The sequence below is a fragment of the Podarcis vaucheri genome, assembly GCF_965113315.1.
Source record: "Podarcis vaucheri genome assembly, chromosome: 13".
In the NCBI taxonomy this organism is placed as follows: domain Eukaryota; kingdom Metazoa; phylum Chordata; class Lepidosauria; order Squamata; family Lacertidae; genus Podarcis; species Podarcis vaucheri.
Genome location: NC_138751.1, coordinates 34,579,791 through 34,593,199, shown reverse-complemented (window position 1 = coordinate 34,593,199; position 13,409 = coordinate 34,579,791). Strand labels below are relative to the sequence as shown.

The following is a 13,409-nucleotide window of genomic DNA, read 5'->3' as shown; positions in this document are numbered from 1 at the left end:
CCGCTGTATCCAAATCAATCTTTCCTGCTGGCTAATTAAGCACCAGTTTTCTTACTTAGCAACTTGGGACTGTGTAATTAACAGCCCGGGTTGCCGTGAATAATTGAAAGTTAGGCACTATCTTCAGGAGATGGAGGGAACCTTCTGGATACTGGATACTGAAATAGAGTGAAGTTTGATCAGAATGTAGAACTGGACTTTCTGTAGTTCTGAATCTGAATGTAGTGGGGGGAAGAAGTGCACGAAGGGTAGCTCTGTCAGGGATTTCTCCTTGTTTCATGCCCTGTGCCCTTCCTGTGTCCTTTGTCACTTTATCTCCCTTGAGCTTTCAGAAGACGTTTGGTTCTCCCTGATACTTCTCTGTTCTGTCTCCCTGGGCTCCTAAGTGCACTAGGGTGGCACAGGGGAGGAGTCCTGAATTTACTTTCAGGAAATGTTGTTAGACCTTGGCAGGTGCAAATAATTGTCCAGGCCTTTTGAAACACACTCCTGAAAATTTATCTTATTTATTCCCCACTTTGGTTTATGACACTTTATAATACTGCCCTGAGGGAGTTAATGCCCTGCCCTGCTCCTTCTGACATAACTAATTTCCCTTAAACCATGGGTGAGGAACTGTTTTTCTGTTTAGAGGGTAATCTTCACGCTGGCATGGGGTGGTGCCAGAGCCAAATGTATGGAGGCACCCCCTTCTCCTTTCCTCTTTTTCTGCCACCCTCCCTATTTGCTTCTCCTTGCTGGGGCTCCTAGATGTCTTGAAACAATGTTTTCTGACCAGAAGCATTTCTGAGCTCTAGTTTCAATTAAGATCTACATACAGTCCTCTCTTCTTTCTTTTTAAAAGCTTAATTGGAGCTAGAGGTTACCTTCCCCACCTTAAAAAAAATAAAAAGTAGGGATGGGGAATCCCAAGTAGCTTCTGTTTACATTAACTAAGTATATGGTAATTTTAATTTCTAAACTGTGTTTGAATAATCAGAGATGAGAGCAAATGGGAAAGAGAAATTTCAGAGTAATCTTTAGCTCATTAGCTTAACTATAGCAATAGTAATTCCCTAGCAATAAGAAGCTCATTAAGTCAGATGGCTTGTGATATCAAGATAAAAGTGGTATTTAAGAATGTGACCTCTTGGTCAGGCAGGTAGCTGAGCTCTCTGGTTTTAATACCCCATTTTGCTTAGCCCAGTTGGATTTTACCTTTAATTAGCTGGAGCACTGGTTTTCATATTCTAGTATGTCTGAGAGCTGACATTTCCTTCACTTGGCAATTGGATTGGATGAATTCTGTTGAACATGATTCTTGGGTCTGGCTCTGTTGGCTTATCCTTCCCTGGGGGGCAAAATAGGTTTGATAGGGAAGCCATTTTTCTCTCTCTTCATGTCACTGCTTCATTTATATTTGAAACAGGCTCCATTTGTGGAATGCTCTTCCCTTGAAAATGCCAACGTTTGGTTTGTATTCAATGTTAGTCATGCTCCGAGTAGACCCATTGAACTTAATGGACAAGATTACCTTAGGTTAATTTATTTCAGTGGGCTTACTCTGAGCAGAATTTAACTGGATACAAGCCTTTTTCATTTCAGAATCAAGTGAGATATTTTTCAGTGTATCTGTGCTGTAATTACCTATAGTAGGTAGCTTTTTCTGTGATTTTTTTTTGCTGTTCTTAGTTTTATTTGGTTTTTATGATTTATGACTGCATTTATGTAATTTTACGGAATCTGCATCTTGTACCTTGGCCTGGGATCCACTGAGATGAATGAGATGAAGGGTGGGCTAAAATATTCCTAATAAATAAAGAACTAAATTCAATAACACTGTGTGTGCAGGTGAGGGAAGCTCCCCCTCCCCCTCTCCTGTTGTTCTCAGATGTATTTTGTCGCTTGAAGTACCTTTCATCTCACACTGGATTACTTTTTATACCTGAGCTAGGCTCTGAGAAAAGTGCCTGCAGTGATGGAGCATTGAGAAGTGAGGCGAGGGGCGAAGTTCAGCTCTCCTCACCTGCACACATCTTCCTTTTTTTTTTTTACAGTTTGAACTTAAACACAAACAGGGCAACGATGGCTGCCATAAAGTTTGGACTTGAGCTGTGAAGGAGCACAAAACACATACCCCCAAACACATTGAAGCTAAAATCCGGGATGGCATCTTCCTGGGCACAATTTCCCCTTTTTTTTATCATGATAACACAGCGGCCATTTTGGTTGCCATGAACTTGCGCAATTTTGCGGCACTGTTCCCACCACAAAAGTGTTTTTTCAGACATAGTGTCCAAAAATACATGTTTGGACGCAATGTGCAAGACTTTGACTCCGAAAAAGTGCTTTTTCAGGGGGGTATTGTACCACAAAATCAGGACAACCAGAATGACCATCATTCTATAGTGATAAAAAATGGGATGTCCTGGTTTTTCTGGGATACTTGCAGTGTATGAAAGTAGATTTTGTAGGACCAATATAAAGCCTCATGAAATTGGAGTTTGAAATTTTGTGGGGAGTCTACATGAGGAAAGTAGGCTTCTGGCAGCAGATGGCCACCATCTCAACTTGTGGAGGATGACTGGGATATTGACAGGGCAGAACAAGTGTGGTCACTTCTGCGTCCTCTCCATGCAGAGTTGAATTGTAGAAAAAGAAAAGTCTGAAGAAGACTTATTACACATGCTCATATCTAATTTGTACCAAAGAAATTTGATGCCTTGTAATCCAGGACACCAATAATGTGAACATGGAGGTCTCGCTATCTGAACACAGTGTGTTCTAAGGAAATTGTCCATTAGGCAAGTGTTAGCATAATGAGTGGACAATTTCCATTGATTCCTATGGGGAAATTTCTACTGCAATCCTGGCCACAAAATTTTGACCCGCAAATGGGAGAAAAACCACTGAATTTTGACCCCCAAAAGACGGGAAAAGCTGCATTGTTTTATCCTGTACTTTCCATATATCCCATGATCGTATTATAAAGTAGTTGTGTTCTTTGTTATAAATCAAGCACTGCTAGGAGTTGTTTCTTTTTGCTTTACGATGTATTTCTTATCAATAAAAAAATTGCTGTGGTGAAAGCGGTTTTTTTATTCTGAAAGTAAAAAGTTTGAGAACCACGGCTGTAAAGTGTGGCCCCCCTGCAGGCTGCTTAGAGAACAATCCTTTTGGGCCCTGAAGAGCTACCACAGGGAGGAGTTTCTTCTTATGAGGTGATTCTGAGGGAAAGTGGAAGATTTGAAATAGGAAAGAGTTCGCACAGGAAGAGTGACTAAAAACACCCTTCAGAGGAGGCAGTGGAGGAGGGAGCTGCAGCTTTCTGCCCTCACACAGCATTCATCAAACAGTAACTCTGCAGCCGGGGAGTGAGAGGAAACTGAGGCCTACAGGAGCCATGTAGACCAGAGCTGTGTAGCAGCAGACAGACTTGGGAGACCTGTTGTTACACACTAGTGAATGTAAAACTACACATTGTAATTTTATATTGTGAAGTGCCTTGGGATCTTTGGGAATAGGGTGGTATACACATTTTAATACAGTGGTACCTCCGTTTAAGAACTTAATTCGTTCTGTAGGTCCGTTCTTAAGGTGAAACTGTTCTTAACCTGAGGTACCACTTTAGCTAATAAGGCCTCCCACTGCTGCCGCATGCGATTTCTGTTCTCATCCTGAGGTAAAGTTCTTAACCTGAGGTACTATTTCTGGGTTAGCAGAGTCTGTAATCTGAAGCATCTGTAACCCGAGGTACCACTGTAATAATAATAATAATAATAATAGTAATGGCAGTAATGGTGGTGGATAACTGGTTCATTATTTGACTCTTATTTTTTTAAAAAAATTAAAATATTTTTAGGCCACCTTTGAGAGCAAAAGCCCCACCTCAAGGCAGCTTACAAAGCAAAATAAGAGTACATAGTTAAGTAAAACCGCTGATAAACTAAAAACAACTGTCCTTTTAAAAATGTTAAAATCCAACAAGAAGATATGGCTCAGACCATCAGTCCAACAAGCACCTCTCAAGAGAAGCTGAGGAAAACAGATGTGTCTTCAAAGCTTTCTTCAGTTCGTTTCTTAAACGAACCTCAAGGAGCTTTAGAACACCGACATGTGCAGGCAACGTTTAAAGTTATATACAAGTCAGCGGACCTAAAACATGGTGGGAAAGGGCAAAACTAGAGACTACGTCAGAGTTTGAGTCTGAGGTAAGTTCATCTGTCTTTCATTGTGCAAACATTGGTGGAAGGCTGGGATACTGTTTGTGTGAGGCGGAAAAAAACGCACCAATTCCATTTTTTTGTTCATCTGTGTACACCCTCTGATTCTCATAACAAAGTAAATAGTATAACGTTGTGTGATATAGCGGAGTTTTAATGCTTAGCACAGGAATTAAATACTCACTAGTTGGTAACCCTATGGTACATTCTGTGTGGTCTATAAACAACTGTACATCCTCCTTCAAATATTTTTAAGCAGTTGAAATGTGTCAATATATTTCTTCCTGTGCCTTAATCTTTTCTTTTTTGCACAGGTATTGTGGGCCCAGGAGTGTCTTTTGTAAGAATTTCCTTTTCTTCTCATAAGCTGTCAATGTTAATACCGATTTTTAGGTCTAAATATGGCAGAGCATTTCCATTAATGTGGCTATGGACTCCTGCTGTCTGGTGCTTTCTAAGAGGCTGAAAAAGAATTCACTGGTGTTTATCTTTTGTTTTTGCATTGATGTGGGGAGAATTTAAACATCTCTGGTAGTTCATATTCTTCTTGGAGTATACTTTGATACCTTATAGGTCATGATCTGTATAGTTCCCATGATTTAAAAAATATTTCCACAGTCCTTTCTATCTTCAATGTTATTTTTCCATCTGTTTCCTTGCAGATTAGTTATTTAATTTCAAGCAATATCGCTGTGGCTGCTTTCACACCATACATTTAAAGCACATGACTTCTGCAAAGAATCCTGGGAGCTGTAGTTTACCTGCACAGGACTGCAATTTCCAGCACCGTTAACAAACTACAGTTCCCAGAATTCGGGGGGGGGGGGAGTAATGTGCTTTATATGTGATTTAAATGTACAGTGGTGCTCCGCAAGACGAATGCCTCGCAAGACGAAAAACTCGCTAGATGAAAGGGTTTTGCGGTTTTTGAGCTGCTTCGCAAGACAAAATTCCCTATGGGCTTGCTTCGCAAGACGAAAATGTCTTGCAAGTTTGTTTCCTTTTTCTTAACACCGTTAATACAGTTGCGACTTGACTTTGAGGAGCAACTCATAGCACACGGTGTGGTAGCCTTTTTTGAGGTTTTTGAAGACTTTGGTGATTTTTGAAGCTTTTCCAAAACTTTTCCAACACCGTGCTTCGCAACACGAAAAATTCGCTAGACAAAAAAACTCGCGGAACGAATTAATTTCGTCTTGCGAGGCACCACTGTATGGTATGTACCCAGCTAAAAATGCTGAAGGTGGTATAGTCAAAACCAGTCCCTACTTTTCTCCTTCTGACTTTGTACCTGGAATGGATTTAAAAGTGTGTTCTGAGGTTTCTATTCGCCCGTCTCTTCTTCCCTCTTGCCTGCTTGAAGTCCTGTTCAGCATCAGTTATTTTTCCTTGGGTGGACATTAAAATAGCCAACAAGTTAAACCCAGATTTGTCAAGCTCTAACTTAAATATCCGCTGTGGTGGTTTTAGTGTTCTCAATTGGCTAGAAGTGCAAGGGAGTATAATTATACCCTGACTTTATAGATTTGTCTCACGGCTCGTTTATTCTAAACCGTTTTGGAGGGTGGCAGCCTTTGCTAAACACTCTACCTGCCAGCTTTCTTTGACCCCCACCTTGAATGGGAGATTATGGTGTCTCCCTCTGTCGCTTGGTTGTTCACAGCAGTGATGCACTGCTTGCTTGATGTAAAGTGGAAGGTTTTTTTTGTTTTTTGAAACAAAGTGCACAGCACAGTCTTACCATGACACTGGTAATTTGCTACTTCACAGGGGCAAACCTTGAATGCTATGGAAGGTAAGATTAGTCAGACAGATCTTATCTGTGGTGGGACAAAATCCACTGTCATTGAAATGAATGAAATGTAGCTTGCATTCATGGTGCGCTCAGGAGAATTTCCTGAAGAACTGTGACTGATGGTTTAGTGTGGAGATGCCATTCGGTTTTATCCCCATGCCCCCAAATGTTTTGGGCAGCTCTGTACAACCCCCCCCCTAAAAATCTCTGTCCTGAACAGCTGATCAGTACTGTGTGAGTTACACACATGCCTATTTCTTTTAAAATAAGTGGCCTTGGGACACTTGGGGGGTTACAGGGTACAATTTGCCTCTGCCCCTGCAAAGTAATATGTACCTGAATGAATGCAGTTCTTATATTAATGGTTGGGGGCAAAAACCCTGAGACCACCATCTGACTAGCATAACAGGTAGCACCAACCCTGTCAAAACATATGAAGAAAGTTAAGCCATGAAAACCAAGTTAGATATCATAATACATGAATTAAGAACATAATTTTAAATGGGTGTTGACAGCAAAAGCATTTTAAGATGCTTCACAACTTTTGATGTTTCAAATAAAAAAGCAGTTAATGTGTTTTATAACTTAATTCATATTGTCAGGCTTTGAAGGCTTGACTGTAAACATTTAAAGTCATTATTATTCTACTTTGTAAATGTAAAACTAGGCACCTGTTGCTCACCTTGCTAGAAGTAAAATCTTAGATCTGTAGTGAGTATTATCCCAGGTTATCCAATACTTTAGCTTGTTAACAAACATAAAACCTCCAAATGAGCTCTACTTTGAGCAAACTGTTCAGGTTTTGCAAGGTTTGTTTGATCTAGCTTGCAAAATTTCTGGCTTGTTCTGCAAAGTACTTTGTTTTGATTTAGTAAGCTTTCCTCCCATTGTGAATAGCAGGGGATGGGGGATTTATAATTGAAAGTGTCACAGGGGCAAAGGGTGAAGGCCTCCCACACCACGGTCCAGACCTCTTCCAACCTACCTCCTTGCACCCCCCTGCCAAGGCCAAATAACTTGATGTCTAGTTTGTCCCATAGTTCTTGGGAAACTTTCCAAATGTGTCTGTAATGTTACTTAAGCAATGTTGATGGAAATGAAATGACAAGGGAAGAGCAAAATCAGGAAATTAATTTTAAAGTGGGTGGGAAACCTTGGGTAATTGCCATACAGACTTATATTTTTTTTTTAATGTGTAAGTACGTAATGTGGAGAAAATGGCTTGATTTCTGTTGTAACTTGCTAAGTTGGTCAGTTAGTGTACCCTATGGAGGGGATGTCTTATGACTCTAAAATGTGTCCCAGAACACTGATTTACTTCGGAAAAACCCTCCATTGTACTGTATTAAAAATGACAGAGGTTAGGGGCAGAAACACCTATCTTTTTGGTCAAACTGAAATTGAAAGTGACATAAAATCATTTTTGGCACCTAGTGCAATAAATGTTATGAAGAAGACATGTTCAGGAGAGATTAGGTGCCCCTCTCAAGGAGAGAGGACATGAATTCACTAAACAAGAAGTATTTGTGACTCGGAATTGCTCATTGTACAGGAGATGAAAGAATCTGCTCTCTGGGAAAAAAGAGAAGCGATCTGAGCAAGTGGAAAAATTAGAATTGACCTACTTGGCGAGTCAGCAAGAGGTTTGTTAGAGATTGCAAGGAAGGAATGTCTGCTTTGAAATGATAGAGCTGGTGGTGATGTTCACTGTTATGTCAGGCCACACCAGGCTCAAGCCTTGCTGTTTTACAAGGTTTATTAAGCAGTTAATATTAAAAGGAATGGCTGAATCTGTCAGTTTTGGTTTCTTTCAGTTTCTCATTTTTTCCAATCTTACTTTCAGTTCTCCATATTTTCACATGCACATTTTAAAAATCCCCCACTAATACACACATTTGTATGCAGTTTTGCCTATTGCACATGCACACATTTTTTAAATCCTGTTTCCCTCTAATATAATGCAAATTTGTGTATTATTTTCACTAATATATGCACTTGTGTGCACACTTTACCCTAGTATATGCATTTTTGCATACATTACTGAACGGTGGTATTGAAATTTAGTATATAATAACAACAATAAATAATCTGTCTTCTCTGATTGGTGCATCTTGTACCATCACAGTACACTTTTCAACAATTGGTCAGATGCACCTTTTTACCTAGTTATTTGGTTAAGAGGATATTTTTCCTGTTGCTGCCTTATGTGGCCTGCTGTTCTCGGATGCTATTTTGTCATTGATTCTTTTGTGGTTTTATTTCATGGTTTTATTGTAAATTGTACTTGTTTTAATTGTGGCATTTTTGTTACCCACCCTGGAACAATTTGGTAAAGTGTGGGCTATAATTACAAATAAGAATAGTTCTTACAGTCACCAGGAAATTTTTCACTTTGTAAAAACACATGCACAGAGAGATGCCAGAATCTGGAAATAAATTATGTTTGAAAACCTATATTCTCAGTTTGGCTGAGGAGGTTTTGGTCCACCCAAGGGTATTTGCAGGAATGTGAATGGGCCAGAGTAAATTCTTCAAATAACTAGCATCAGAGAACATGGCTACTATTTCAAGCCATTCTGGTGACTGAACAATAGTGAGTCTAGGTAAGCCTAGCCTGAGAAACTTGTATTCCAGGACCTACTCCGTTGTTTCTCAGTGGATAGATCTGCTCTCTATCTACAGGTGGGCCTAACATCCAAGCAGTGTCTTTCAACACACCAGTAAAATTCTTCAATTCTTTCCCTGGCTCCCTTCACCTCTTTCAGATCTTTATTGCATTACTGCTGCAGTCAACTTCACAGCCTTCACTCATTGCAGTTCCCTAAAAACAAAATTTGCACTAAAAACACCAACATACCAGGATAACACAAACCAGTATAACAGCAGAGGACAACATCAGGGTTGTCATACAGAGGTCTAACTCCCATCAGCAAAATGGGTATAATAATACTGGGCTACTTTGCATGGCTGGCATAAGTTACATAAGCCACACTCACAGTCACAGCTCCAACTCCTGCAATATGGGTTTAATAATAATGATATGCATTGGCATTAACAGAGTAATTTTTAAAATGGTTATGAACTAAAAAAGATTCAAGACAATGAGTCTTTCATATTAGTCTTCTGTTTCTCTAATTGTCTATCTTCTTTCCTGAAGGCCAGTCATTGCTAGGACTTCATTCATTAGCTAAAATTACTAAAAGTAGGAACAGCTTAGTTTCTGGCAAAACAATTTAGAATAGTGGCTGCACATCTTGCTTTTTAAGAAGGGTGGAAATCTGGAGGTTATATATGACTTATTAAGGTGGGGATAGCCATGGGTCTGCCCTATTGTTTTTTGTTTTTTTTTACAAAAAGATGGAACTCTGGGGATTTTGACTTCTCTGAAGTACGTAGGTGCTCCTGGGTCCACCCTACATATTAGCCATGAATTTGTTAAAGAGAAAGTAAGATGAGGTTCTCTGTAAATGCATGCAAAATAGTATTTAAAAAGCATTTAATTTTTGAACACTCCTAAAATAACAGGGCAGCCCAAGAAAGAAGAGATGTTGCTTAGAGTATTGATGTTTTGATGTCCCCTGCTGCTTCTGTGATGTCCCCAGCCATCTATAACCTTTCAAAGACTAGTTCACAGATGGAGAAGAGGAAATTAATACTGATGTCTTTGTCTGTTACTCTTTCAGGTATCATTTGGGATTCCTGCCTGGTGGTAAGTGTAACCTTAAAATTTTGATCAGAAAAGAGGATTGTACCAATAGTGTAGACTAGTGAACCATATGCCAAGACTACAGTAATGACACATGCTAAAGCTGAACAAAAACTTTATGCAACTTTGATTTTAAAAGTCAAGATTCAGTTTGTTTTTAATTTCAGAAATGTCCAAATGTTGCTTTTGACTTTGTGGGGTACTTCAGAATCATAATCATGACATAATAATTGCTGGTATCAAATTGACAAATTCAGTACTTTTAAAATAACCTTTTTTTCCTTCCTAAAGCCTTTCACTCTGAAATATTCTGTAATTGTGAATTTAAGAAATGTTAATTTGAGGAAATTTGCATGAGGAATGTTTGCTCCAACTTTTCCCCAAGTTTAATGTATAGCACATCATATTGTGGAGGCAGAGGGTCACTTGAGTAGTGTACATCTACGCACTCTTCAAAGGTGACTCCCTCCACCCACTGGCCTTCATGAATCTGGACGCTTTCTTTTTCTTTCATTGAAAGTTGACATTCTCATGGCACCTTTTGTATGTATATTGATATTGCCGTGGATAGGTTGCTTTCCATTCTTTAAAGTCCTTAAAACAGAATTATTGCCCGTTGTAGAAAAACAGGTTCATTACTGGAAAACATTTTGCTGAATTTCTGTAGGAAAACCAATTGATTAATCATTTTTAGCATCATGCAACTCTGCAACTCTGCCTAGAACAGGACACCCCACGAAATTCCAGGCATGGAAACTGTCCCTGCCCATAGCGCCTCCATCTTGTCTGGAATTGGTTTCAATTTATTGGCCCACATCCAGCCGATCACCACCTTCAGACTGGGTCAGTATCTGTGCTGCCTCTCCTGATTCAGATGGTACAGAGAGATATTGGGTGTGACCAACATATTAATAACATTTTGCTCCAAATCCACTGATAGCAGCTCCCAACAGCTTCAAATAGATGTTAAATAGAATGGGAGACAGGATAAACCCTGCAGAACCCTTCAGGTAAATTCCCATGGAGAGGTCTTCTATTACTCCTCTCTGAAATCACTCCATATGTAGGAACAAAAACACTGCAAGATGTGTGTTCGCAGGCCCCAATCCATGTAGGCATTCCAGGAGGATGCCATGGTCAGTGGCATCAAAAGTCACTTAGAAGTCAAAGCATCAGCACTCCGACATCCCACTCCTGACAAAGATCAAATCAAGACAACTAAGGCAGTTTTTCCTGCCAAAACCCAATCTTAGTTGGATTGGAATGGGTCTAGACAATCTCCTTCCTCCAATTATGCCTGAAGTTGTATCATCACTGCCTTCTTGTTTTCCTTGCACAAAAGGGGATATTGGTGATTGGGCAAAGGTTGTCTAACACTTTCTGGTCCAGGCTGGTCCTCTTAAGGAACTGGTATACCACTGCTGATACCACTGGTCACCAGAATTTATTGTACCAGCATTTATCCTCCTGCAGTGAGGCATTTATCAGTCCCTGGACCCACCCACTCAATCCCCTTTGGAAGCTTTTATTAGCAGATAAGGGCAAGGGTCGAGAAGGCATGTGGTAGACTGATTTCCTTCCAATAGCTTTCTCACATGTTCAAGTCATACTAATTGAAACTGATCCAGTAAAAAATGAGCAGATGGTGTGCTGGACACTTACATAAGACTAGTGCTAATTTTGGACAGATCCAAGTGGTTTTATCCTCAAAGTGCTTCACTAATCTGCCACAGCAGGCCTCTGATGGTACCATCATCTCCTCCATCTGAGTACATACCCTTTGCCAAATGGAAAAGCTCTGCTGGATAGGTACTAGAGGATGTACTGGTGACAGAGAAATAGGTCCTCTTCACCACCATCATGGTCACATAGTAGGCCCAACAATGTGCTTGTACCTTTGTTCGGTGAGATATGTCTCAGGATATACACCACTTGTGATTCAGCCATCATCCTTCTTGCTTTATCACCTGTAGCTCCCTGGAATAATAAGGAAATCTGAAGGCTCCACAACTTTGAAGAGGGCACCTGCGAGTATTTGTGTAGAGGTCCCTTCCCTTTCTGTCTCTCTCCGTTCCATAGTGAGACCAGGGTCTCAACAGGAGCTCTGATCATGTCAGAGTCTTCAAGAATTTCTTTGATTTTATAAGTCTCTGAACACCTTACTGGGTCCTGCACCCCTGATGCCAACAAATCCAAATATTGCCAAAAAATGATCCATCTATGAAAATGGGTTCACCCCAAATCCTAATACCAACAGAACCCTGCCTAACTTTCTTGCAAAGACCAGATTCAGGGTATGTCCTGTGACATGGGTTGGGTCATGATGGATGTGGTGATGGTCCCCCTGACCATGCAGAATGGATTTTTGTACACATTTGCACATGTTGATAGTAATTATCTGAACAGCAGTGCTTTAAAACCCCCCACTAAGGTAGAGAAGGGGTGTATAGAGAAGATAGAACAGTCAGCAAAATAATCCATATTAGCTTAATTCCTTTCATTGTCTTAAGAAATAAAATTCCAGCATGATAGCCACTCACCCCCCTCCATTTACTGTCATGGAGTGGAGGGGGGCAGAGCTCTACTTCCAACACATGCTCGTCGCTGGCAACACAGAAATGTCAGAAATGCAGTGGTGCCTAGAATTCCCACTAGGATGGTGTTATCACATTTTAATATGAGTCTCGGTGCTTCTAATTGCTTTCAAATCATTGTTTTCCTGCATTTCCTTGATGAACCGGGCATCTGGCGTCATTGGAGAGACGGTAAAGCAGACAGCTGTGTTCGGAATTAAAAAAAAACCCTGATTGGAACACATAAAAGGCATAAAAATTAGATTTTTCTTCCTCCAAGAAATGTTTACATCTATATTTTTTAAAAAATAAACTTTCACCATTTGTGTTCATTTGTTAAGCAGTCATAGGTCTGTATTAGGGCTCTTCACATCAGCTCCTTTTTGTGTGTAATGCATTTGGATTGTATTTGACATATCTATTTTAATATGCTGAATTTATTGTTGAGCTGCCTGCTTTGACAGGTCTGATCTAATAGGGAATGCAAACCACAGCCGTTAGAATGGCTTCTAAGCTTGCTTTCTATTTTCAAGGCTAAGGTGTGTGTTTATAGGATGGTTCTCAATAATGTTAAGTGTGCTTAGGCCCTATTGAAATATATATGAAAAGTTAGTCACAACTAACTTGATTCCATCAGCTTCAATGAGACCTAAGGTTGGACAACTTAGCCTGGATCCAAATGGAGAAAGAAAGAATTCTGTGTATAGATAGAGATAGCTGTGTGTAATGTATATTCCAAGAATATTGTGCCCCATAGGCTTCTGCTTTCCACATTTCCTTTCTTGTTGATAGTCTCCATCTCAACAGTACTTCCTTCGAGCTTTAACTTGTGCTTCTGGAAATCTGTGGTTAGCAGTTGTCCAGAATCATTTTCCCTACTAGCTTTCCAAGAAGAAGAAGAAGAAGAAGAAGAAGAAGAAGAAGAAGAAGAAGAAGGGTCTGCAAGACAGGTGTTCCACCAGGCCTTTGGCCAAGGCACAGTCTGACCCCGTCCTTTGGTAATCCTCATAGAACTCTAGCCCAATGGTTGCCATTAATTTGATTCTGAATTGATTTTAGAATGTATTTCAATTAATTGATTGTGATTTTATGTAAACTGTGTTACTTTGACTGTTGTTAGCTGCTCTGAGCCC

At 40.0% G+C, this 13,409-nt stretch overlaps 1 protein-coding gene across 5 annotated transcripts in view; it reads left to right on the top strand.

Annotated features, from left to right (window-relative positions):
- The window catches only part of SKAP1 (src kinase associated phosphoprotein 1), a 339,196-nt gene that overhangs the window by 43,498 nt on the left and 282,289 nt on the right, over positions 1 to 13,409 (top strand). For all 5 annotated transcript variants that reach the window (XM_082197361.1, XM_082197363.1, XM_082197362.1 and 2 more), the window contains one exon: positions 9,681 to 9,706. In XM_082197361.1, the coding sequence (XP_082053487.1) occupies positions 9,681 to 9,706 (26 nt within the window). The remainder of the gene's footprint in view (positions 1 to 9,680; positions 9,707 to 13,409) is intronic.